General features: G+C 44.6%; 1 protein-coding gene across 1 annotated transcript in view; it reads right to left on the bottom strand.

Moving 5' to 3' along the window:
* The window catches only part of LOC126458582 (ubiquitin carboxyl-terminal hydrolase 22), a 140157-nt gene that overhangs the window by 69660 nt on the left and 42893 nt on the right, over window positions 1–27604 (bottom strand). Inside the window, exon 5 of the mRNA XM_050095718.1 lies at window positions 6087–6337. Coding sequence (XP_049951675.1) covers window positions 6087–6337 — 251 coding nt within the window. The remainder of the gene's footprint in view (window positions 1–6086; window positions 6338–27604) is intronic.

Genomic DNA, 27604 nt, shown 5'->3' with positions numbered 1-27604 from the left:
GCAATCACTGCACATCTTTTTATGTTCGTATGACTACCAACCAGCTGTCCACCAAGATAAACGGCCATTGCCAAACTGTAGATGAGGGCATGGAACGCAACCCTGTGGCACAATATAAAGCTGAAAAAACATGCTTGATTTCAATCGCTGCTTTGCAACTCGGGCCATCTGGATCCTCCCCTCCACCACCAGATTTTTTGAACTGCAGAGATGCAAGTTGTCCTTACAACATGTTTTCCACTCCTCACACTATCCTGCCCTCAACCCATCGTAACCTACTGTACCCCTCCCCCCCCCCAATCCTATCACCTACTCCCTACTTATGTCCCCTCACCCCCACTGTGTGCCGCCTTCTGCCCACTCACCTTTCCCCTTCCCTGCTCCTCTCATTTTCCACTCCCCCTCCTCATCTCACTGCACCTGGCAGTCTTCCCATGCTGCCATCTAGTCCCTGCATGCTATGCAGACAGCGTCTTCTCTCGCCCCACCCATACCCTCCTATCCCCCCCCCCCCCCCTTCCCTGCACCACCCCAGACTGCCACTCAACATGACAGTTGCATTCTGATCCAAGATGATGGTCATGTGTGCATGAGGTGTGCTTTTTTGTGTGAATGTGTGTGTCTCTTCTTTTCTGAAGAAAGCTTTGCTCGAAAACTAAATGTGCAACAGTATTTTTGTTGTGCCTGTCTGCACGTCAACGTGTCATATTTACAGTGAGTAGCAATCAATCTTTTTCCAAATATTGTTGAGATTTCTTTTACACATCCACTAAAGAACATTTTATGAAGCAGATTGAATCATAAACTACAAATCTTTAAAAAGGTAACTTGCTGTCCTCACCCTTCACCCCTATTATTTTATCATCTTATGTTCAAAATGGTTCAAATGGCTCTGAGCACTATGGGACTTAACTGCTGTGGTCATCAGTCCCCTAGAACTTAGAACTACTTAAACCTAACTAACCTAAGGATATCACACACATCCATGCCCGAGGCAGGATTCGAACCTGCGACCGTAGCGGTCACGCGGTTCCAGACTGGAGCGCCTAGAACCGCACGGCCACTCCGGCCGGCTCATCTTATGTGAAATGACATTCATCTTCTGTGATGTGAAATAAGGTTTCCAATAATAAGGCTGGATTTCTACTTGCTAGTTTGCAAAGTAATATGTTTTATAATCAATAATAGAAAAAAAGAAAAATTTTCACAGATTTAAAATCACTTACTCTGATTCAGAAAAGGGTACACTATTCAGAAATGCACATTTTCAATAACATGCCAGCAGCCAAAAAAAGTTTAACTAATAATAAAGATCAGTTTGAGAAGAGTCCAAAGGATTTATTGGTGGCCAACTCCTCCTACTCCATTGATGAATTTCTTAGCACAACCCACTGTTGTGCATATGTTAATAATATCACATAATGTGAGTATTGCATACAACCTGACTTCTGTAAAAAATTTGTGCAGTAATGCAATCATTGTAAATAAGTGCTGTGAAATGTTTTTTGTTTTATTTTATTTATTTATTTTGATGATGTGTGGATACAATAGCCTGAGAACTATCATATGCATCTAACTGTATTGAGCATTTAATATTTGGTGACAAGGTTTATACCTTTGAAATGTAAATAAGCATAAGAATTTTTCTTTCTTTCTTTCTTTTTACCAATTCCACATCCATAATGGCAATTTCATTTGGGACCTGTGGAAAGTACGTTAGCATATCTGTTCTTATTTTGTAAATATTTATTGTGTATTGTTGTTTTCTGACATGTTCCACATCCCAGAGGATTCTCTTCACTATGGATCAATTGGAATGAAAATTGCATCTGATCTAACCTAATCTACTCTACTCTATCAATATTCTGAAAAGGAAAGTTGCTACTCACCATATAGCAGAGACACTGAGTCGCATACAGGCAAAACAAAACGACTGACACAAATATGGCTTTCGGCCAGTAAGGCCTTCATCAAAATTAGACAACAATCACATACATACACAAACACACTCATACAAACACAACTCGCACCACGACTACAGTCTCAGGCACCTGAGACCACACTGTGAGCAGCAGAATCAGTGCATGATGGGAGTGGCGAATGGATTGAGGTACGGAGGAGGCTGGGGCTGGGAGGCGGAGGAGTAGTAGAGTATGGGTGGCAGACACTGACATACTGTTGAGGAGCATGCAGGGACAAGGCGCAAAAAAGGGTAGAGTAGCGAAGTCCAGTCACAAACATCATCAATCCCATCAAAGACCGGGCTACCTGTGAAACCCTTCATGTGATCTACAAGCTAAGCTGCAACCACTGTGCTGCATTCTATGTGGGCATGACACCCAACAAGCTGTCTGTCGGCATGAATGGCCACTGACAAACAGAGGCCAAGAAACATGTGAGCCACCCTGTTGCTGAGCACGCAGCCAGATATGACATCCTTCACTTCAATGAGTGCTTCACAGCCTGTGCCATACGGACCCTTCCCACCAACACCAGCTTTTCTGAATTGCGCAAGTGGGATCTTTCCCCACAATACATCCTATGTTCCCGTAACCCTCCTGGCCTCAACCTTCGTTAGTTACTGTCCTCACCCACCCCAACCCTTCTCTGTCCCCATTCCAGCACTACACAGCCCTCTTTCCTCCATTGCACCCAGTCTTTTTACTTCTCTCATTTTCTGCTATCCCCTGCCCCCTTCCCACCTCTCCTCTGCCCTCTGTTTAACCTCCCGGCTGTACGCAGCTCCCCTACCCCCTTCCCACCTACTCCCTGGCGTTCCCCAACAGCACGTCACTGTCCGGCACCCCTATCCTACTATCCCTCCCCCTTCTCACCTCAGCCTCTTCCTTACCCCCCACCCAGTCGCCACCCCATCATGCACTGGTGCTGCTGCTCGCAGTGTGGCCTCAGTTGCCTGAGACTGCATTCACATGTATAAGTTGCGTTTGCATGTCTGTGTATATGTATTTGTTGTCATCTAATTTTGACGAAGGCCTTACTGGCTGAAAGGTATGTTTGTGACAGTCTTTTTGTTGTGACTATCTGCGACTCAGCATCTTCGCCATATGGTGAGTACCAACTTTCCTTTTCACAATTTTTTTTACATTCCATACTGGATTTCCATTGTTTATTTTTGCCTGCCAGCTTTTCTTCAATCCTAACCCAGTGCCGTTTTCCTTTGTTGATATTTTCTAATGCATCACTATACTCAATATCTGTCCTCCTTTCTCTTCTTGCCTGTGTTTCTCTTGTCGCCTTACAAACTGCACTGCATGCTCTGCTTACTAGTCACACTGTATCAACCATCTCAGCCGCACACAAATGACAGCTACAAGACCACGCTGATTGTTGGTGCAGCATCACTTCCGCTGATATCATTAATCCACACCTTCTAACTGATCACTCTCCCTTATTTTCCCATGCCATTCCCCACACCTTTCTGGTGCCAAATGATCTTGTATCTCATCCTACAAACCCTTCCCCACCCCTCATTCTTTCTCCATTGTAGCTCAGTTTGCACCCACTAATTCCACCTCATCCATTCACACCTGTTATCCCCCTTCTTCATATTTATCTGCCCTCAAACTTGCTTCCTACAGTAAAATATATATTTATATATTATTTATATCTTTTCTTTGATGTCGTCGTGACTTCTTGCCAATTTTAGTGAGACCCACCTTTCGCTACTGTCGACTCCCTCAGATTTCATCGTTTCCCCCTTTTACCTCAGTTTCAGCCTTCTCGTGATTTTTCACACGTATTTGGGTGTGTTTTTGCGATTTTTTTTTATCGTAATACTACATTATTTACATAATTTTTCACATTTTTTTCCACCACCACGGATCCTTGCTCCTTCCATCAGCCTCAATACAAAAAAGTTCCCTTATCCCTAGCCAGAACCCAGTCCCACATACTGTTCCTGCATTGTAGCTTGGCTCACGTAATCCCCCCAAATGGCCTTACCATCAAATTACCCATCTCTGGCTGCCACCCCTCTTTCCAATGGCCTCCACCTGTTCAGATTCCGCCAATCCTTGGCCCTCACCAACATAGTCCTGCAAAACCATATCAACTAAGCCAAAACCTCCTTTCAGCACCTTCTCTCTATCCACAAAATTCTCCTGCTATGCAATTCCAAATTCCTGGAACCCACAACTCACATTAAAACTCTTGCTCTCCAGGAACTAGAGTAACATTCACAATTCCACTTCAAAAACCTCTCCACCCTGCTTCACTTCCTACTCCTGCCTTGGAGTACCACTGTTCACCCCTTCTAAAACACAACCTCCGAACCTCCTCCACGTCCCCTCATAGCTGACAAACCCTGCCTTGAAGACCTACTACATTTACCCCGCCCTCCAAAACTCACTCCCGCCACCACACAGAATCGAGAACCTAAACAGACCTGAGACACAATCATGAACCTTTCCTCCAGAAGCCTTAAACTCACAGAAATTTCAATCCTTTCCAAAGGCCTTACCTGTAGCCCCACTCCCAAATTCAGTCCTGCAGGACTTGGTACATTCTTCGCCAGGGTTTCGACTATCTCTTGTCATGCCCTGAAATGGGAAATGTCCTGCCCACTATCCTCCTGACCTCTCCCACAGTGGTATTCCGTTGTCCACCGAACCTAAATAATATACTCATCCATCCATACACCACCCCTACTCCCAACCCTTAACCTCACGGCTAATATCCCTGTAATAGACCTAGATGTAAGGCCTGTCCCATACATCCTCCCACCACCACCTACTCCAGTCCAGTCATGAAAATCACCTGTCCCTTCAAAAGCAGGGCTACCTGTGAAACCAGTCATGCGAGCTACAAGCTAAGCTGCAACCACTGTGTTGATTTTTATGTGGGCATGACACCCAACAAGCTGTCTGTCCACATGAATAGCCACTGACAAATTGTGGCCAAAACAAGTGGACCACCCCATTGCTGAGCACACTGCCAAACACGACATCCCTCATGTCAATGACTGCTTCACAGCCTGTGTCATATGGATCCTTCCCACCAACACCAGCTTTTCTGAATTGCGCAGGTGGCAACTGCCCCTGCAATACACCCTATGCTCCCGTAACCCTCCTGGCCTCAACCTTCGTTAGTCACTGTTCTCACCCATCCAGCCCCTTTCCTGTTCCCATTCCAGCACTACACAGCCTTCATTCCACCATCACACCCAGTCTTTTTATTTCTCTCCTTTACCACTACTCACCCCTCCCCACATCTCCCCTCCCCTCACCTGCATAATCTGCAGAATTTCACTGTCTGCCACCCCTATCATACTATCCCCCTCCCCCCATCCTCCTCCTTACCCCCACCCAGTCGCCACTCCCATCACGTACTTGTGCTGTTGCTCGCAGTGTGGCCTCAGTTGCCTGAGGCTGTAGTCGTGTGTGTGAGTTGCGTTTATGCGAGTGTGTAAGTGTGTGTGTGTGTGTGTGTGTGTGTGTGTGTGTGTGTGTGTGTGTGTGTGTGTGTTGTCTAATTCTGATGTAGGCCTTACTGGCCGAAAGCTATATTTGTGAGAGTCTTTTCGTTGTGTCCACCTGCGACTCAGCGTCTCTACTATATGGTGAGTAGCAACTTTCCTTTCACAATATTGTTACATTCCATCCTGCTTTTTCCATTGTCTAATCTAATCTATAATGGATACTCTGCAAAGCTTTACTTTTTCCTATCACAACAGTGACAACTTCACTGATATGAACCTGGCTGTGTTTCTAATTTGCTTGAATGTAAACTATTTTGAATATCATTATTTTAATACAACCGCAACTGCCATAACTATTCATCCAGTCATTCAGGGTCTATACAAAGCGGTACACCATTCACAATAATAAGCCACTTCTACAGATTTTCCTATTGATGGCATGTGGCATTGGAGATCTCGAATGGAAATTTTTCCCGCAATGTTTCAATTAGTATTAAACATGCTTCTGAAAACACTTGGTTACTTTATTTTAACGTTCAGTGTTTATTAAAAGGTTGGTCTATTTTTCATATGATTAATATTTAATCACAAAAACAGTCTTAGTGAAAATTAAATGACATGGCAAATATTTGACTATTAGCTCACTTACTTGCAAGCTTGGCAGACAACATCTGACTGCAAACCACCTGTAAATATCTGATCTATGATGCAATTGCAATGATGTGGATTGCTTGTGGGAAGAGGGCTGGTGCCCTTACAGTGACGATGAAGGACATCGAGCGCAGCTATGAAAAATTCGTGCGCATCTTGCTGTTCGTAACCAGCTAGGTGGCGTGCATGCGTCCAGATAAGATGCAGCAAACGATGTAACGTCAAAGGTGTCTTCTTACCAGAATAAAACTAGAACAGGAAAATGATTAAAATTAGTGTAGAAAAAATATTTTTCATCTCAATATATTAACTTTTTAAATGAAAGAACTCCAAAGAATTTTAGAGAACTCTTTTAATACACAAAAAACTTAGCGTAAAACAATACATATATGAAAAAATAAGCAAACAAATTTCTGAACTGTCACCACAAAACAAAAGATTCTATGAGAACGTCTTATAATGCAGATTGTTAATCTTCTGGTCATAATCAGTAGATGAAGCAAAGTATCAAATCTTTTGTTGTCTCTAACGATACCTATTTCTGAGCTGTTCTTGCAATACACTGCTCTTGGGAGGAAGAATATTACATTAAAATCCCAAACTATACACTGTAACGCTCCCAAGACTAATAAACCACACAGTTTTTGAAGTACTAGAATATAAAGCTAGACACACAGGCATTGTGTAGTGCTCTTCAAACCAATGACTGGGGTGAACATCAGTGCTTTATAAAGCATGGTCCTACTGTAAGTGGTCTGGTCTTTTTGTGCCTTAGAAACCAGTTGCCCAGCAAACACCAGGACTGTGCAATTGAGATACATCTGGATGTAATATTGATGCCCACCATTGTCCATTATTTGTACGCTACTAACAAAAAACAGTATGTTTGTGAACAATCCCAACCACAGTCTCTCTGGACTTCCAGGGCAAAGGGTCAGTATTATACACAACTGTCACCTGTTCAGTCAGGTTCAGATGTGGGTGGCGAGGCTGTAAGGAAGAGACTTTCTGACATAGAACAGAGACAAATCCAACACACATCACTCAAAATAGTGTTCCACCGCCTACCCAACCTACAGGATATCCTTGTCCATCCATATTCCAACCCTTTACCCCATGGGTCATTGCTTTGTGGTTGGCCCAGCTGCAAGGCCTATCCCAAACAGCCACCTAACACCACCTACTGCAGTCCGGTCACAGGCATTTTCTACCAAACAAGTAATAGGGCCACTTCTGAAAGCAGCCATGTTATATATATCTGCTATACTGTAGTTACTACTGAGCACCATTCTACATGGGCATGAAAGTAGTCAAATGTCTACTCGCATGGATGGCCACCACTAAACTGTGCCAAACAACAGCAAACTTGACAATCCAACTGCCGAACATATTGTGAACCACAACACAAGTTGTCTCCACATCTGCTTCACTAATAAGCTTTTTGGATAACCCCTCCCAGCACTAATTTCTCTATCCAACATATCCTGTGATGTCACAACAGCTGATGAACAGACATTTAATAAAACAAATACACCTTGTTTTAATAATTATAATAAAAGCATTTTTCGAGTCTCATTTATGATTAAACTGAAATGGCTTCAAACTGATCAAACAATGAAAAATTCAGGATACAATGTAACAATATTATGAAAAGGAAAGTTGCTACTCACCAGATAGCTGAGTCACAGACTGGCACAACAAAAAGCCTGTCACAAATAAGCTTTCAGCCATGAAAGGACACACACACACACACACACACACACACACACACACACACACACAAGCAAGCACACACATGACTGCAGTCTCTGGCAGCTGGAGCCACACTGTGAGCAGCACCAGCAGTGCGTGATGGGAGTGGCACCTGGGTGGTGGTAAGGAGACTGGGGCAGGGGGCAGAGGTGTGCAGGGATAGTAGGACAGTGGTAAGAAACACTGAAGTGCTGCTGGGGAGTGCGCAGGCACGAGGTGGAGAGAGGGTAGGGCAGCTAGGTGCAGTCAGGAGGTTAGATGGAAGGCAGGGGAGAGGATACGGGGGGAGGGGGCAGAAAAGGAGTGTAGTAAGACTGGGTGTGTTGGTGGAATGAGGGCTGTGTAGTGCTGGAATGGGAACAGGGAAGGGGATGGTTGGGTGAGGACAATGACTAACAAAGGTTGAGGCCACAACGGTTAGGGTAACAGGATACATTGCAGGGAGAATTCCCACCTGCAAATTCAGAAAAGCTAGTGTTGGTGGCAAGAAACCATATGCACAGGCTGTGAGGCAGTCATTGAAATGAAGGATGTCGTATTGGGCAGCATGCTCAGCAACAGGGTGGTACACTTGTTTCTTTACCACAGTTTGTTGGTAGCCATTCATGCAGACAGACAGTTTGTTCGTTGTCATGCCCACATGGAATGTTGGAGGATGTACGGGACAAGTTCTTGCATCAATGTCTGTTACAGGGATAGGAGCCATAAGCTAAGGGGTTGGGAACAGGGGTTGTGCAGGGATGGACGAATACATTATGAGGTTTGGTGGACGGCGGAGAGGTAGTCGAAACCCTGGCAAAGAATGTAATTCAGTTGCTCCAATCCTGGGTGGTATTGAGTACCACACAGGACTGGAGCAACTGAATTACATTCTCCACCACAGTTTTGACTACCTCTCGTCATGACCTGAAATGATAAATGTCCTGCCCACTGTCCTTCCCACACCTCCCACACTGGTATTCCACCATCCACCAAACCTACATAATATACTCATCCATCCTTACACAACCCCTGTTCCCAACGCCTTACCTCATGGCTCATATTCCTGTAATAGATCTAGAAGCAAGACCTATCTCCCATACATCCTCCCTCCACCTCCTAATCCAGTCCGGTCAAAAATATCACCTATCTCATCAAAGGCAGGGCTACCTGTGAAACCAGTCATTTGATCTACAAGCTAAGCTGCAACCACTGTGCTGTCTGTCCGCATGTATGGCAACTGACAAACTGTGGCCAAGAAACAAGTGGACCCACCCTGTCGCTGAGCGTGCTGCCCAATACGACAGCCTCCATTTCAATGACTGCTTCACAATCTGTGCCATATGGATGCTTCCTACCGACACCAACTTTTCTTAATTCCACAGGTGGGAACTCTCCTTGTAATATATCCTACATTCCCGTAACCCCCCTGTCCTCAACCGTAGTTAGTCATTGTCCTCACCCATCCAGTTCCTTCCCTGTTCCCATCCCCACAGTACACAGTCTCCATTTCGCCAACGCACCCATTCTTCTTTGTTTCTCCTTTTCCGCTACCCCCAGCCTCTCCCCTGCCCTCCGTCTAAACTCCCAACTGCACCTAGCTGCCGTATTCTCTCTCCACCTCCTCCTTGCGCACTCCCCAGCAGCACTTCAGTGCCCCCTACCCCTACCCTACTATCTCTCCCCATTCCCACCCCAGCCTCCTCCTTACCCCCACCCAGATGCCACTCCCATCATGCAGTGCTGCTCGCAGTGTGGCTCAGCTGCCAGAGACTGCAGTCACGTATGTGTGAGTTGCATTTGCGTGTGTTCGTGTGGGTGTGTGTGATCTATTTTCGACAATGGCTTTCTTGGCTGAAAGCTTATTTGTGAGTGTCTTTTTGTTGTGCCTACACTATGTGATCAAAAATATCCAGACACCCCCAAAAACATATATTTTTCACATTAGGTGCATTGTGCTGCCATCTACTGCCAGGTAATCCACATCAGCAACCTCAGTAGTCGTTAGACATTGTGAGAGAGCAGAACAGGGCGCTCTGTGGAACTCCCAGACTTCAAACGTGGTTAGGTGATTTGGTGTCACTTGTGTCATATGTCTGTACACGAGATTTCCACACCACTAAACATCCCTAGGTCCACTGTTTCCAATGTGTTAGTGAAGTGGAACATGAAGGGGCACGTACAGCACAAAAGCGTACAGACCGACATCGTCTGTTGTCTGACAGAGACCGCAGACAATTGCAGAGGGTCGTAATGTGTAATAGCTAGACATCTTTCCAGACCATCACACAGGAATTCCTTGAATTTCATGGTCGAGCGGCTGCTCATAAGCCACACATCAAGCCGGTACATGCAAACGACACCTCACTTGGTGTAAGGAGCGTAAACACTGGACAATTGGACAGTGTAAAAACGTTATGTGGAGTGACTAATCATGGTACACAATGTGGTGATCCGATGGCAGGGTGTGAGTATGGCAAATGCCCAGTGAACGTCACCTGTCAGCGTGTGTAGTGCCAACAGCAAAATTTAGAGGCAGTGGTGTTATGGTGTGGTCAAGTTTTTCATGGAACGGGCTTGCACCACTTCTTGTTTTGCATGGCACTATCACAGCACAGGCCTACACTGTTGAAGAGCAATTCAGGGATGGTGACTGCTTCTTTCAACACGATCGAGCACCTGTTCATAATACCTGGCCTGTGGTGGAGTGGTTACACCACAATAACATCCCTGTAATGGACTGGCATACACAGTGACCTGAATCCTCTAGATCGCCTTTGCGATGTTTTGGAATGCCGACTTCGTGCCAGACCTCACAGACCAACATTGATACCTTTCCTCAATGCAGCACTATGTGAAGAATAGGGGCTGCCATTCCCCAAGGAAACCTTCCAGCACCTGACTGAACGTATGCCTGCGAGAGTGGAAGCTGTCATCAAGGATAAGGGTGGGCCAACACCATACTGAATTCCAGCATTACCGATGCAGGGTGCCATGAACTTTTAAGTCATTTTCAGCCAGGTGTCCGGATATTTTTGATCACATAGTGTATATGTGACTCAGCATCTCCGCTATATGGTGAGGAGCAACTTTCCTTTTCATAATATTCTTACATGGCTCCAAACTGAAAGCAACAAGAAACGAAATATTTTAATAAGCAACTGAATGTGCCTTTAGTTGTTATGACTGATGTTACATCAAAGCAGTTTGTGCAGAAAAAATAATATATTTCTTATATTGTATTTTTCATCCTTAGGTCACACAAATGGTTTCCTAGCCAGTATTGACATCTGAGCCATCTTCAGGGGATGTGCATATATTTCATAGCAACTAAAGTCCGTGTCACGTTGGAAGGCTGCCCAGTTTTCAGCCGCTCTGTGCATCCCCCTCCACTAGCCACTGTCAGCCAATAATATTCATTCTCTTTCCGAGCGGTTAGCAGCAAGTTACACCTAGACAGCGAGAATCTCACTCCTACATGATGCAGTACTTCACGACAACCGTATTATTGATTCAACTTTCAGTTTTTTTTTTTTTTTTTTTTTTTTTTTTTTTTTTAGCAGTTTAGGTGTGAAAGCAGGCAAGCGGGATTTTTACTGCATTTATAACTTTTTCAAACACGAATTTTAAAGCAGGTCTCCAACTGTTGACATTTGAAGACACAACAATGGACTCCAACAGAACCATGTGGTGTCAGCAATAGACCTGTAAAGAGTTTTAAGTGAAAGTGTCAGACCTGTATGAACAGTAGAAAAAGTTGGTTTCATGTCGCTTGGAAAGCATCGAATTTGCAAGGAACCTGTAACACAAATGGATGGTTTTAACAATGACTTTTTAAAGTGCTCCATGTGAATGATGAATGACTGAGATCACAAAAACGTGTCACATTTATGTGGGAGAAAGTTAGCTTCAATGGTAAGTGCTTCGACAGTATAAAGAATTTTAAAAGACATTGATTCCTGATAGTTAAGAAGAAAGTTTGTAGTTCAAAGAAGTGACATAGGTGCAGATGAACTACATCCCATATAAAGATTCATGATCCAAGAGAAGGAGGTAATTCACCTTGATGAAACATGGGCCAATTAGCATCATTCCAGGAAGATCTGTTGGAAAGTGAGTGATGGTACTGGCAGTTTTAAAGTTTTCATAGGAATAGGTTCTCGGATAATTATTGTGCATTCTGACACTTCTAGTTTTGTTTCTGAGAGTAAACTTGCATTTACGTGTACGAGAAACAGCAGTCACTACCATTCGGAAATGAGCACTGTCAGTTTCGTAACGTGATTCACATTTCTTGTCATAACTTGCTTCAAAGTCGGTCTTGCCAGTTATAATTCAACTGTTACAGAGAAAACACCAAGTATAAACACCATAAAAGCGGATAATTTTTGCTGGCTTCAAAATAAAAATATTAAGCACAGTATAAACCAGACTCTTGCTGATGTCCTGCGGCTCATTAATTTATAAAAGTCACGTGACAGAATGTATAAACTTGACTTCCTTGCATGTGAATGGGTTCACACAGTTTTGTGTTTACCCACGTGTCACTGTCAGTGTAGCCCTATGGAATTAATTTTGGCTAAGGATAAGCCTATATGGGAGGGAGAGGGGGGGGGGGAAGAAATCAAGATAACACTCACTGAATAATAGAAGTGGCGGTGGTATTACGATGTAGACTTTGGAACAAAGTAACAGTGTTTCTTAGTTTTAAAGACTTGAGGTTTTTAAAAATGTGTTTGTCAACATATCAGATTTATACCAATAATGAGAACTTCCTAGCATTTTTGATTAGGTCTTTGTATCCTTTGAATTATGCAGACTATAATGTTCAACGTATTGCCAAAGGAGAAGTTAAGTTTCTCTCACCATGTTGTATGCTCTAATAACATGCGAGAATGCAGCTGGATAAATTCGTCAAAAGTTTAATATTTCTACATGTAAATCCTTGTCATTTTCAAGGCACGAACTGGATAAAGACCTAAAATGACAGTAACTGTTACTGGTCGATATATTGGTGGTTTTCAATGTTATCAGTCACCATTTCCTGGAGTTATTCACAGATGTTGGTTAATTATTTGCTTGTTCAATGGGTTATAAATGCAATCTCTCACTGTAATGTCGGAAGAGTTAGTTTACACTCATAATTCCCATTAACAGTGAAAAATATGACAAATTACTGACCACTTTTATGATAGTATTTTCATTAGTCTTTTCTACCACTATTTTTTTTTTTTTACTTAAAGTGATTACACTTGACTACAGTCAAACACATCAACACACACACCTTATACACATTTTTAAATATCCTATTGAGTAGAAGCAGTTGTAAAGCAAATATAATGATTTTGGTTTGTGCCTGAAGTTAATTTTGTTGTGTATTAAATTTTTACATATAATACAGTTCAAATTGCAATAAATGATAATTATTGCAAGAGTTTCAATGATCTTGTCATTAGACAACTGTCATTTTGAGAAAAATTGTACTTCCACAACTTCACAAAGCTGTGTCAGCTGTTCTCGCCTCCTGACTTCACGCACTGTGGAGCAGTGGACGCAACGGTGTGAATTAATATTTCTCTTGTGACAACTGATCAAAACTGGTTTTAGTATTTACTATTCCCCTCATAGATTTGAACGTAGGCAAATGAGCCTGACTGTTGTCCGCAGCAATGCAGTTTGGCAACATGGACTTCATTTGCCCGCTCTCTGCTGCCGTGCACGCGCAGTTCTCATCCCTTCACTGCTCCACCTTTATGCGCAGGAGCACCATCTTACGTGACGCAAGCTTTAGTGAAAATACGACTTGTACTCTGTGTTTCCATTTTACTGCTTTGGAACAAACTTCAAACACTAATAGTTGTTGAAATTTTAAGAATCAGAGTTCCTTAGTACTGAACTGGTGAAGTCCGAAGACTTTGGGCCACTAGAGTTTTGTGAACAACACACGTTTGTGAATCCAACAATAAAAGTATCATATGGAGCACTACACTAGCCATTGTGTAATGAATGTGCTGTCTTTTGCTGCAAAATGACACGATTCAATTCTAGACTCATTGTGGGCGCTATTTATGACTCTTTGGAAAAGGAGAGTTACATTACATAATAAGATGCCTGGCACAAAGCATGAAGCATATGGATAGTGTTATCATTGTGTGAGACGAGCACGTCTTATTGTCCGCTGCCGCCATTCACCATAACAGACTGTGAGCTGGGCAGGAGCAGCTTGCTCTGCTCCCTACATCCTCTTCTGCTGAACCACTTTCTGTTAGCAACCAAGAAAATTTCTACAAATAGTATGGTACTGTAAGGCATAGAACTTCTAAGAGATCTCCTGAATGTGTCACAGGAATTAAAGGAAGAGCAATAACGTTTTTTAGTTGAACAAAGAGGTGACACTAACTGAAGCAAAGGCAAATTGAAGTGTGATTTATATGGAGAATTCTGGGAAAGTGTGGGGAACCTGCCAATGAGGCTATATAAATAGTCGCCTACAGACTGCTCGTAAGTTTAGAAGCCTAAAGACAACCAGAAATGTGCAGTTAAACTTTTCATCCGATAGTTTAATCCGTGCAAAAGTGTTACACAGGTAATAAACTAAATCTGTGGGAATCAGTGGAAGGTGGACAACTCTCTCAGAAAATGCTGAAGGTTTATTTCAGACAAAATAAACTTTAAACAATTTGACTACCCCACACTTCTGCAATAATATTTCCAAGGTCCATAAAACAAGATGGGCGAGATGTACAGATCATGAGCATTAATTATTCCTATGCTCTGTAAGGGGGAAGAAAAGAAGTATCTGAAAATAGTATGGATTACCAACTACAGTGTGCTACACAATGGCACACTGAATATATACACTGATGAGCAAAACCATTTACGAGCACCTGCGTAATTGTGTGTTGGTCTACCTTTGGAACAGAATACAGCAGCAATTTTGTGGAACAGGGATTCGATAAGTGCTTAGAAGTATGCGACACCTGTTGTCTGTACATAGCTTACAAAATTCCCGTAAATTCTGGGCCAATGGTTTGTGGGTGTGGAGTGCACAAGACTTGTTCCACAGGGTTCACACGATGTGAATTTGGTGGCCGTGACAACAACACGAGTTCACTACTGTGCTCCTTAAATTGCTGTAACACGATTGCAGTCTTGTGCCATGAACAGTAACCCTGCTGAAAAATGCCATTGGGGATGACTTGAAGCAGAAAGGGATGCAAGTGTTATGCATAATGTTCATGTAGTCCACAGCTGTCATGGTGCCTTCAGTTACTACCAAAGGTCCCTTGGAAGTCCAGGTGAATGTCCCCTTCTAGCGTAACACTGTCCACAATACCCTGCGACAATGACACAGGGCTTGTTTGAAGCAGCTGCTCACCTAGATTATTGGATATTTTGGCGTGACCACCGACCTGGTGCAACAAGAAATGTAATTCATTCCATCAGGTGACACGTTCCCATTAATCCACATTCCAATTTCGATGACCTCATACAAATGTTATCATAATTGATGATGTCATTGCGTCACCAAGGGAATGCATAAGGGTAGTCTGCTGCAGAGCTCCATATTCAACACTGTAACAAAACAATGTGCTCCAAAACACTTTGAAATGTAGCAATGTGACGAGAATGAATGCCCACATTCCAGCTTAGTGCAACTTTTAATATGTAGTGTCTGGAAATAAGAGTAATTGATTATTGCAGAGGAAAATGGGGCTGCAGGATGAGCAATGAAAGAAAAGTTGCAGCAAGTTTTATCACACAGGGGTGAAACCAAATTCAGCTTGATATTGAGCGTGAGGCAAGCCGGCGCAACGGTGGACGAGCGGTTCTAGGCACTTCAGTCCGGAACTGCCCGACTGCTACGGTCACAGGTTTGGATCCTGCCTCGGGCATGGATGTTTGTGATGTCCTTAGGTTAGATAGGTTTAAGTAGTTCTAAGTTCTAGGGGACTGATGACCTCAGATGTTAAGTACCATAGTACTCAGAGCCATTTGAACCAAGCCAAGCCGGCGCAGATCGCAGCGTCGCATGCTTCTGGAGTGAGCCGAGTTGGGTGTTGCTGTGGGGTCACAGTGATCTGCATGAGCCAAGAAGTGGAGGAACAGTGCCCTCCAGCAAAGGGAAAGTAGTTCTTCCAATGAACAATTAAGGTAAAGCAGGGAGCAGCGGCAAATATTAGATAAAAGTACAGATCCATAATATGAGTGCTAGAGAATCAGTAAGCGTGAGTTAAACTTGAGAAGGTTCAATTCCATGTAAAAGAAGGTGGCTGACATCACAGCAACGCAGAGAGAGGGAAGGATGTCAGGAACGCCAGTGTTAGGGACTTAAGAGTTCTGGCAGTGAATGGGACGGATGGGCGTCAGCATTGCTAGTCCAAATCTCGTAAATAAGCTTTGAGTTTTGTTCAAACAAAGCCAGAGTGTGTTCAATCACTTGTGTATAGATTGTGCACTTTTATAATAGTGAATTATTCTGCGCAACAGCATGGATGCTGCCACACATGATCAAGTAAGCTGCTGCATTTGCTCCTGCTGCTGTACTTCCAACTTGTGGCCAAGTGACAACTGAAGATAACCTGCTGGTTACAATCGCTACTAATCTGAATTGAGGGATGTTAATGAGGCGTCAATGGGTATTCTGTGCATTTCTTTGGAAAAGATCCTGGCACTGTGTGTGGAAGACCTGTGTAGCAGAAACAGTATTATACTCTTGAGAGTGCAATTGGGATTAGCCTTATTGTGACAAGATTTAGTACACCTTGGAACAGCACGGAAGGATGCACTGGAGGTGTAAACACCACACTGAGGGCACAACCACATGGCCACCATCATAGAGGTTTCTTAGTTGCACAGGAGAGAATTGGTGTTATTTGTTGAAGTTTGTAAGAAGGTTTTATAGAGACCAACGTGCCTCAAGAATATACATGATTTTTACCAGAACCTTGTTGCTTTCTTTAGTGGTGGCAACCCTACACTTCCATGCATTAGCCTTATGATTTGGAAGAGATACAGAATTCACAGAGTGGCGATCACCACACAGGCGGCTGCGCTGCAGTCAAAGTCATGTAATTTTTAGATCTAGTAACCGCAGACGCTGACTACGCTGTTAACATGCACAGAGGACCCATCACACACCCTTGTAATGCTATCACTTCCTGTACCAATCAGCCACACTGGTCCAGGTGTGTTGTTGCACACAAATTGTCATTCACTGCTTCTCATGTTGGGATCCTGATGTCAGTTCTTATTTTGTTTGTAGCCAGCTAGGAGGCGTAGGGTATTCTCCTTCATAGAGCAGGACATGATGAAATGTTGTCCTGTCTATTACATCTGCCACAGGTAACTGCCTATCCTGTTTTACAGAGTGAGACACCCCAAAACCTCTGAGTATTTTCCATAGATGCTCACACTAGTACACGAACAGCCAACCAGTTTCTCTGTTTCGGAGATGCTCATTCCCAGGCACCAGGCTACAGCAATTTGTCATTTGTTAAAGTGGTTTATTTCAGTGGATTTCCTCATTTGCTGCCTGTACCATCACTAGAATGATTCTGCATTTACCTCTGCACAGTTTAAATATTTTCCTTACAGTGTCACAGAGTCACATGTGGCATTTAATCTCATGGTGGGCAGTGGTTATGTTTTGAATCTTAGTGTACAGGGGTTGGAACACCAGAAAAATTCATGCTCAGACATCAATGCACATGCTACCAATTGTGGTCAGAATAGTTGGTTGGTTGTTTGAGGTTTAAGGGACCAAACAGCATGGTCATCAGTCCCTTGTTTCAAATATGCGCCATTCTGCTAATGGGACAACTCAGTAAAGTCAGAACAATAAAACGGAAAAAGGGAAAAACGTAAAAAGGCAGTCATGTTGTCATTGGTAAAAAACAAAATGAGGGAAGTCGGCAAGAGAACGAACCCAACACTATGCTGAAGCAGCATAGGCAAGACCACCTGTGACTTAAAAGGTACAACTGCTATAATGTAGAAAGTACGTATGGGAACATAAAGACTAACCAAGCCTTTAAAAAAAGGGTAAGAACAGAGTAAAAGGGGAAGAAAAGAGGAATTCGGTCAGGGAGATGAATCAGGAATCTCCAAACACTGCTTACAGTGGGAGACACCCAAATACTCACCGCCCTACCCCAACACCAGAGAGAGATTAAAAACCTTAAAACTGAGAATAAAAACCACTTTCCCGGAGGAAACTGAGAACCAGAGAGACCATCCTGGAATCGTCAGCCAACATCAAAGGTAAAGTGTGGGGGAGCCTGTACTTAGCACGCCGAGCCAAAAGAAGGGGGCATTCAACCAAAATGTGGGCTACCGACTGGAAGGCTCCACAACCACATAGTGGGGGTGGCTCATCACGCAAAAGAAAACGATGGGTCAACCGAGTATGGCCAATGCGGAGACGACACAGTGTGGTCGAGTCCTTTCGGGAGATGTGAAAGGAAGAACGCCACGGGCCTGGTGTCACCTTAATTGTACGAAGTTTATTAGACAGGGGAGTAGCCTCCCAAGAATTGGCCCATGACTGTGCGAAGTGGGATTTGATGTGAAGCCGTAAATCCGCTGCAGGAGGGGCTACAGAAAACAGGGGGTAAGTAACTGCTCCCCCAGCCAAACGATCAGCGAGCTCATTACCCGGGATACCCACATGGCCAGGGACCCAAATGAAGTCAATGGAACAAGCAGCACGGTGAATATCAGCGAGATGGTCATGGATGGCAGAGACCAAGGGATGGCGTGAAAAACACCGGTCAATAGCAAGAAGGCCACTCATCGAGTCCGTGCATAACAAAACGCGGTTGTGTTGGGACTGTTTAATAAAGGTAAGGGCCTGGGAAATTGCCATCAATTCCGCAGTAAACACCCCATATGTAGGTGGCAGCAGATGACTTTCCGTTCCAACAGAGGATGTGAAGGCATACCCAACACGATCAGCAGATTTAGAGCCATCAGTGTAAAAAACAACAGCATCCCGAAGCTCCCATAAAATTTGGCGGAAAAAGGAACGGAACACCACCGGGGGATGGAATCTTTCGGACCGCGGCGGAGATCCATCCGAAGTCGAGGCTGAGGAACTCACCAAGGAGGGGTGGAGGGGAGGGAGCGAGGAAGACAGGACAAAGAAGGAAGCTGAAAATCACGGCAAAGAGACGCAAGGCACAGCCCAACCGGTAAACCCGCCCGAGGGCGGGAGTCGGGTGGGCGACGTCCATGGTCTGGGAACAGGATAGAATAGGAAGGATGAGTGGGAGAGGAACGGATAGTAAGTGCATAAGACACCAGAAGCTGGGACTGCCGAACAGAAAGGGGGGGGATCCCAGCTTCAACCAGGAGACTATCAACAGGGCTAGTAAGGAAGGCACCGGTGGCCAAACGGATACCACGATGGTGGACTGGATCCAGCACGTGCAGTGTGGAAGGAGCAGCTGAACCATAAACTTGACAACCATAGTCCAAGCGAGACAGAACTAGAGCACGATAAAGACGGAGGAGGAGGGAACGGTCCGCACCCCAAGAGGAGTGGGCAAGGAAGCGAAGGACATTGAGTTTACAGAAACATCCTACCTTCAGGAGTCTGATATGGGGCAGCCAAGTGAGCTTGTTGTTGAAAAGAAGACCCAGGAAACGAAACTGTGGGACCACAGGCAATCGTTGTGCAGCGAGATAGAGTTCTGGATCAGGGTGGATCGCAGTACGGTGACAGAAGTGGACTACTCACGATTTTAAAGGAGAGAATTGAAACCTGTGTGAGAGGGTCCATGCAGAGGCACGCCGTATAGCTACCTGGAGCTGCCGCTCTGCAGATGCCATCGAGGAGGAACTAACCCAAATGCAGAAATCATCCACATACAGGGCAGGGGCGACCAAGGGACTGATAGAGGCCACAAGTCCATCGATAGCAATGAGGAAAAGAAGGACACTCAAGACAGAACCCTGTGGGATGCCCGTCTCCTGGGTCCGTGGAGAACTAAAAGCAGTACCAACTCAAACTCTGAATGACCAATGGATCAGGAACTGGCGGATAAAAATCGGGAGTGGGCCCCGAAGACCCCACTGATGAAGGGTAAGTAAGATGTGATGGTGCCAGGCCGTGTCATAGGCCTTGCGAAGGTCAAAAAACACTGCAACCAAATGGCGGCGCTGGGAAAAAGCCTGCCGAACTGCGGATTCCAGGCGAAGTAAATGATCGATTGAAGATCGTCCCTCTCGAAAGCCACACTGGTAACTCGACAATAGATCCCGAGATTCGAGGACCCAATTGAGCCGACGGGCTACCATCCGTTCAAGTAACTTACAAACAACACTGGTCAAACTAATTGGCCGATAGCTGTCAACAGATAGGGGGTTCTTACCAGGCTTAAGGACAGGAACCACAATGCTATCCCTCCACTGAGAAGGGAAGTCACCCTGGAGCCAGATACGGTTAAACACCCGAAGAAGATGTTGCCGTTGTGGAGCACTGAGATGTTGAAGCAGTTGGTTATGAATGGAATCTGGGCCAGGGGCCGTATCATGAGAAGAAGATAGAGCAGAAAGAAATTCCCATTCAGTAAAAGGTTCATTGTAAGATTCTGACTCACAAGGGGTGAAACATAAGGTGGAAGCTTCAGCCAGCTGTTTTTGATTAAGGAAAGCAGCTGGATAGGAGGCTGACGCTGACGCCACTGCAAAATGAGTCGCAAGATGTTCTGCAAGAACTAATGGGTCCGTACAAATGCCATCTGGGAGGCGAAGACCTGGGAGGGTGGACTGCCGATGGCAAACTTGGAGAGAACGAAGGGTAGCCCATACCCGTGACAGAGGGGCAGTAGAACCAAGGGAAGAAACGAATCGTTCCCAACATATCCGCTTATTCTGTTTGATTAAATAACGGGCTTTAGCACGGAGGCGTTTAAAGGTAGTAAGGCTGGCTATGGATGGGTGCCTCTTAAAGTGTTGCAAAGCTCGACGGCGATCACGGATGGCAATGGCAATGGCCGTACTCCACTACAGGACTTGCCGGCGACGAAATGGTCCAGATGAGCGCGGGACAGCAAGGCTAGCAGCGCGAACAATCGCGTCAGACACGTCACGTAGGACGTCATCAATATAAACCGACAAAGAGGGAGAAAACTCAACCTGTGCAGTGTATAGAGGCCAATCGGCGCGGTGGAAAGACCAACGAGGTAACCTGTCCATCGGGGAGTGGGAAGGGAGCGTGATAATCAACGGGAAATGGTCACTATCACAAAGGTCGTCGTGTGGTGACCAGTGTAATGAAGGGAGGAGAGAGGGAGAAGAAAGAGAAAGATCAATGGCAGAAAAGGTACCATGACCGGCACTGAAATGAGTAGGGGAGCCATCATTAAGAAGGCACAGGTCGTGGTCTGCAATAAATTGGTCTATAAGAAGACCTCGTCTAGATGGAAAGGCACTGCCCCACAAAGGATGATGAGCATTAAAATCCCCAAGGAGGAGGAAGGGAGGAGGAAGTTGCTGAAGAAGGGCGGTTAAGGCAGCAGGTGTAAGAGTCCTGTCAGGAGGGAGATAAAGATTGCAAACTGTGACTGCAGAGTCTAAGTGGACCCTAACAGCAACCGCTTCCAATGTAGTTTGGAGAGGAATCCACGAGCTAGCAATGTCTGTACGGACCAACGTACAAACGCCACCAGAAGCCCGCAAGGGTCCGACCCGATTTCGACAGAAAACACGGAACCCACGGAGGGTCGGTGAGTGAGCATCAGTACAATGAGATTCCTGGAGAACCACACAAGCTGCAGAGTAGGACGAAAGAAGGGATTTCAATTCCAGAAGGTGACGATAGTATCCATTACAATTCCATTGGAGAACCACAGAATGATGGTTTAAATGGGGGCTGAACACGCTAAATCCAGTCATACCGCCGGGTCCCCACCCGTCACCGACAACGAGGGGGCGACATCCTTGAATGATAGGTCAGAATCCGGTTGTGAAGTCGGGGAAGGGACCTCCGGTGACACCAGAGGCTCTTTGTCCTGGGACTTATGTTTCTTCTTCTTTTCAGGCTGAGATCGAGGAGGGCTGTGTGGCATAAAGGAGCCAGCTGCAGCAAGATCAGGAACAAAAAGAGACCGGGCGACCTGGGGGCCGACAGACCGCAGCTCTCGCGGTCGTCGCGCGGCAGCAGACCTTTGGCCTGGAAGGTGCCGGGAAGGGGCATCCCGGGAGAGGCGCCCTTGACCAGCAGACGCCGAAGGAGTGGGACACTTCTCCGGCTGGGGAGGGGGAGCAGCGCCCATAGGAGAAGGTGTGGGAGCCGCAGGGGAGGGGGGGAGGAGAGGGGTCCGGGATGGGGGAAAGGAAGGGGGAGGAAGGGGTGAAGATGTAACCAAGGCGTAACTAGATGTCATGGACACAGGGTGCAGTCGTGCATATTTCTTACGGACCTCTGTGTAGGTTAAACGATCGAGGGACTTATACTCCTGTATCTTTTTTTCTTTCTTATATACTGGGCAATCTGGTGAACGTGGAGAATGACTACCATGACAAATTACACATACAGGAGGGGGAACACAGGGACTCCCCTCATGGAGTGGACGTCCACAGTCACAGAGAGGGGCCTGGGAACAGCGAGAAGGCATGTGGCCAAAACACAAGCACTTAAAAACACCTCATAGGAGGTGGGATGTACGGCTTCACATCACAGTGATAGACCATAATCTTAACTTTCTCAGGGAGGGTAGCCCCTTCAAAGGCCAGCATAAAGGCACCAGTATCAATACGATTGTCTTTAGGACCCTTCTGAACACGCCGAAAAAGTGAACACGCCGCCGTCCGAGATTATCCCGAAGTTCCTCATCAGTTTGAAGGATGAGGTCCCTGTGAAAAATCACACCTTGTACCATATTTAGAGACTGGTGAGGGGTAATGGACACAGGAATTGTGCCAAGATGGGTACAGGCAGACTGGGCAGCTGACTGGGCAGCTGAAGCAGTTTTTATCAGCAATGAACCCGACCGCATCTTGCTCAGGGAGTCCACTTCACCAAACTTGTCATCAATGTGTTCCACAAAGAATAAAGGTTTGACACTGGTGAAAGTATATCAGTCCTGGTGCAAACTAGATAACGGGGGAAAGGTTTTGCCCCTAGACGACGGGCCTGACCCTCTTCCCAGGGGGTAGCCATGGAAGGGAAGGCCGAAGGGGCAAGAGAAGCAGCACTTGAGGAATCCGTTCCACGCAGAGAGACGGCCGCAGAAGAACGGCCAGAGTTTTGGACCCGTATGCGTTTCATCTGCATAGCGTCCGCCCTGATACCACCCACTCCGATCAGGGGCTCTCCTCACGGGCGCCACCCAGCCACAGCAAGGGCCGTCTGGCACGGTGGCCATTGCCGGGAGTTCCGATGCTCCAGGATGACGAGCAACCACTCCAAGGCATGCATGAGGAGGTCACAGCTCAGGTATCCCTGTGTGTTCAGGGGGCTCAACCAAAAGGGTACATTGCGACCCCACCACACGGGCTGGCTACCGTGCTGGCTATGCACCCTAGTATCAGACAACGACGTGAAAGAAAAGGTGGAATGTACTAGGAGGGCACACGTCAGAGACACTAGATAAGGTGCTCTTCCCCAAATGGCTCACACTACGGAGGAGAAATTTTGTAATAGAGGTCAAACCCCAGAGGGGGACCAAGGAATGCCAAAAGGAGGAGATGATTATGCAACAAAGCCGAATTGGAAAATCAACAGAACCAGGAGAATAGCGGGGCCAAGATAAGCAAGAGAGGGGGACGAGAGGGCGAGGGGAAAGGAGCAAGGAGGGGAAATGAGGGGAAGGGAAAGGAAATGCAGCCCTGGAGAGAAAGAAGGCTGCAATGGCTCGGGGCCCCGTGCTCGCCACGCACGTATCCACAAAAGAGTTGTGGACCCCCGGGGGGAGGAGGGGGGGGGGGGGGGGGCAGAATAGTGTTCTGTATAGTTGTGTGTGCATTTCGTTAGAGCTAAGTAAATTTGAACATGGGCAAACTGCTGGTGCTCATATGGTGGGCGCCTTTAATCTAGGTAGCTGAAGCTTGGTGTTTCAAGAGGTACAGTACTTAAGATTTATACCACATACAGGGAAAGTGGAAAATCATCATCCACTAAGGCACATACTGAGAAAATGGAAAAACATCATCTGCTAAGTCACAATGTGGACGAAAGTGTGCGTTATCATGACTGACCATGATCGAAGATGTCTCTGATAAAAAATAAGAGGCTGACACCTGCAACAGTCATCGCAGAACTGAATGTCACACTCACGAAGACTGCCAGCACCAAAACATGATGGGAGCTCCATAGGCAGGAAATTGCAGGGCAAGATGGAATTCCAAACCAACTCATTGGTGATGTAAATGCTTGTAACAGGAAAACTTGGTGCAAATGCCATAAACCCTGGGCTATGGAGTATTGGAAGGAAGTCACTTGGTCGGATGAGTGTTGTTTCACACTGTTTTCAAATTCTGACTGAATTTACATCCCAAGTTCAAAATGAAGTGATGATTAGGATAGCCATATCATTGAATTCCATGTGCCCCACTGCCACTCCTCTAGGTTGCGTTACTGCCAAGGATTATGTGGCCATTTTGGCTGATCAGGTCCATCCCGTGGTACAGTGTTTGAACTACACTTGTGATGCTGTGTTCCAACACAACATGACCCCTGTTCACACAGCTTGCATTGCCCTCTACTAGTTTTTTTGAGCACAAGGATGAATTGTCACATCGGCCCTGCACACCACAGTCACCAAATCTCAAAATTAGGGGGATTTTTTGGTCTAATTAGGAGGAAAGAGTGCATAATCACTATCCATTTCCATCATTGTTACCTGAATTTTCCACTATTTTACATGAAGAATGGTATAATACTCCACTGAAAACCATAAGAGACCTGTATTTATCCAATCTGAGACAACTGGATGCTGTTTTAAATGCCAATTGTTTTCCTACACCGTATTAGGCATGGTAACGTGTTGAGTTTATGGTGTTTCCATATTTCTGTCCATTAACTGTATCCGCCTAAAGAAGTATATTAAATATGATGACTGATAACTGAATTGTGAACACACTGCCAAATTTTAAACTCTGCAATCTAGTTTTCACGATGATTAATCACACAAATTTACAATGTATAAGAATATAATGAGTCATATCAATATAATAGAGGGAAACATTCCACATGGGAAAAATATATCTAAAAACAAAGATGATGTGACTTACCAAAAGAAAGCGCTGGCAGGTCAATAGACATACAAACAAACACAAACATACACACAAAATTCAAGCTTTTGCAACCAACGGTTGCTTTGTCAGGAAAGAGGGAAGGAGAGGGAAAGACGAAAGGATGTGGGTTTTAAGGGAGAGGGTAAGGAGTCATTCCAATCCCGGGAGCGGAAAGACTCACCTTAGGGGGAAAAAAGGAGAGGTATACACTCGCGCACACACACATATCCATCCACACATATACAGACACAAGCAGACATATTCAAAGGCAAGAAACTCTTTGCCTTTGAATATGTCTGCTTGTGTCTGTATATGTGTGGATGGATGTGTGTGTGCGCGCGCGCGAGTGTATACCCGTCCTTTTTTCCCCCTAAGGTGAGTCTTTCCGCTCCCAGGATTGGAATGACTCCTTACCCTCTCCCTTAAAACCCACATCCTTTCGTCTTTCCCTCTCCTTCCCTCTTTCCTGACAAAGCAACCATTGGTTGCAAAAGCTTGAATTTTGTGTGTATGTTTGTGTTTGTTTGTGTGTCTATCGACCTGCCAGCGCTTTCTTTTGGTAAGTCACATCATCTTTGTTTTTAGATATAATATAATTAGTCAGTCAGTTAGTAGGTGATCACATATAAAGTGGAAACAGCAACATATATCTTTGTTTGATAATTAACAACAACAGCTGCCCCCCCCCCCCCCAAATCCCTCCAGACCCCTCTCATTTCATTGTTATTTTCTGCGGCTGCAACTGTCTAGAGAGGTGGCTGCAACTGTCCACACATGTGGAATATTTGTGAACTGTTTTATTTAAAGTGTAAATGTTGTAAAGAAAACAGAGAAAATTGAAACCCACTGTCACAGCTGAAGAGGATAGTGATAGGTTAATAGTGAAGGTCTCTAGTTTTGTAAGATGCATGTGATATGAATGGTTGACAAACAAGAAAAGATCTGTTGGTATGTGGAGCCATAGTTGGTTGGTTGGATGGCTGCTTGATTGGTGGTATTAAGGACTAAATAATGATGTCATGCACCCCTCATTCAAGCGACAGTCCACCTGAAGTTAGCGGCATCAGCCAGAAATTTGATAGAATTGCAACAATATGAACGAAGAGTAAAATACGCATAAAAGCATCATTGCTGCTAGGAATGAGAAATAATTTAAAGAGAGGATGATTATTATTATTTCTATTTCCTGTCTCAGATGTTATGTCTGGTTAAAAATGGAAAGTGACGCGGACGTTGATCAAGAGTGACTTCCTTTTAACTGTACGGTATATGTTACATTGCATTTAGGAACTTGCGGGTTATTGAACATGTATCAATAATTACAGATTTCTGTAGTTGTATATATATGTTTGGATGTAGCTGTATTGCGTTGGTGTACTGGTGGATATTGTGTGGTATGACTCCTGTAGTTGATAGTATAATTGGTATGATGTCAACTTTATCCTGATGCCACATGTCCTTGACTTCCTCAGCCAGTTGGATGTATTTTTCAATTTTTTCTCCTGTTTTCTTCTGTATATTTGTTGTATTGGGTATGGATATTTCGATTAGTTGTGTTAATTTCTTCTTTTTATTGGTGAGTATGATGTCAGGTTTGTTATGTGGTATTGTTTTATCTGTTATAATGGTTCTGTTCCAGTATAATTTGTATTCATCATTCTCCAGTACATTTTGTGGTGCATACTTGTATTTGGGAACGTGTTGTTTTATTACTTTATGTTGTGTGGCAAGTTGTTGATGTATTATTTTTGCTACATTGTCATGTCTTCTGGGGTCTTCTGTATTTGCTAGTATTGTACATCCGCTTGTGATGTGATCTACTGTTTCTATTTGTTGTTTGCAAAGTCTGCATTTATCTGTTGTGGTATTGGGATCTTTAATAATATGCTTGCTGTAATATCTGGTGTTTATTGATTGATCCTGTACTGCAATCATGAATCCTTCCATCTCACTGTATATATTGCCTTTTGTTAGCCATGTGTTGGATGCGTCTTGATCAATGTGTGGCTGTGTTAGATGATACGGGTGCTTGCCGTGTAGTTAGTGTTTTCTTCTTCTTCTTCTTCTTCTTCTTCTTCTTCTTATTATTATTATTATTATTATTATTATTATTATTATTATTATTATTATTATTATTATTATTTCCTTCACTTTCTCAGACGTTAAGTCCGGTTAAAAATGGAGTGACGCGGACCTTGATCAAGCGTCACTTCCTTTTAACTGTACGGTATGTGTTATATTGCATTTAGGAACTTTCGGGTAATTGAACATGTATCAATAATAACGGATTTCTGTAGTTGTATATATATATTTGGATGCAGCTGTATTGCATTGATGTACTGGTGGATATTGTGTGGTATGACTCCTGTAGTTGATAGTATAATTGGTATGATGTCAACTTTATCCTGATGCCACATGTCTTTGACTTCCTCAGCCAGTTGGATGTATTTTTCAATTTTTTCTCCTGTTTTCTTTTGTATATTTGTTGTATTGGGTATGGATATTTCGATTATCCATCCAGGGTGTCGAGACTTTAAGTGTCTT

The sequence above is a fragment of the Schistocerca serialis genome, chromosome 2 (assembly GCF_023864345.2).
Source record: "Schistocerca serialis cubense isolate TAMUIC-IGC-003099 chromosome 2, iqSchSeri2.2, whole genome shotgun sequence".
NCBI classification, from domain to species: domain Eukaryota; kingdom Metazoa; phylum Arthropoda; class Insecta; order Orthoptera; family Acrididae; genus Schistocerca; species Schistocerca serialis.
Note: the sequence above shows the minus strand (reverse complement) of the source record. Positions and strands in the feature narration are given on the sequence as shown.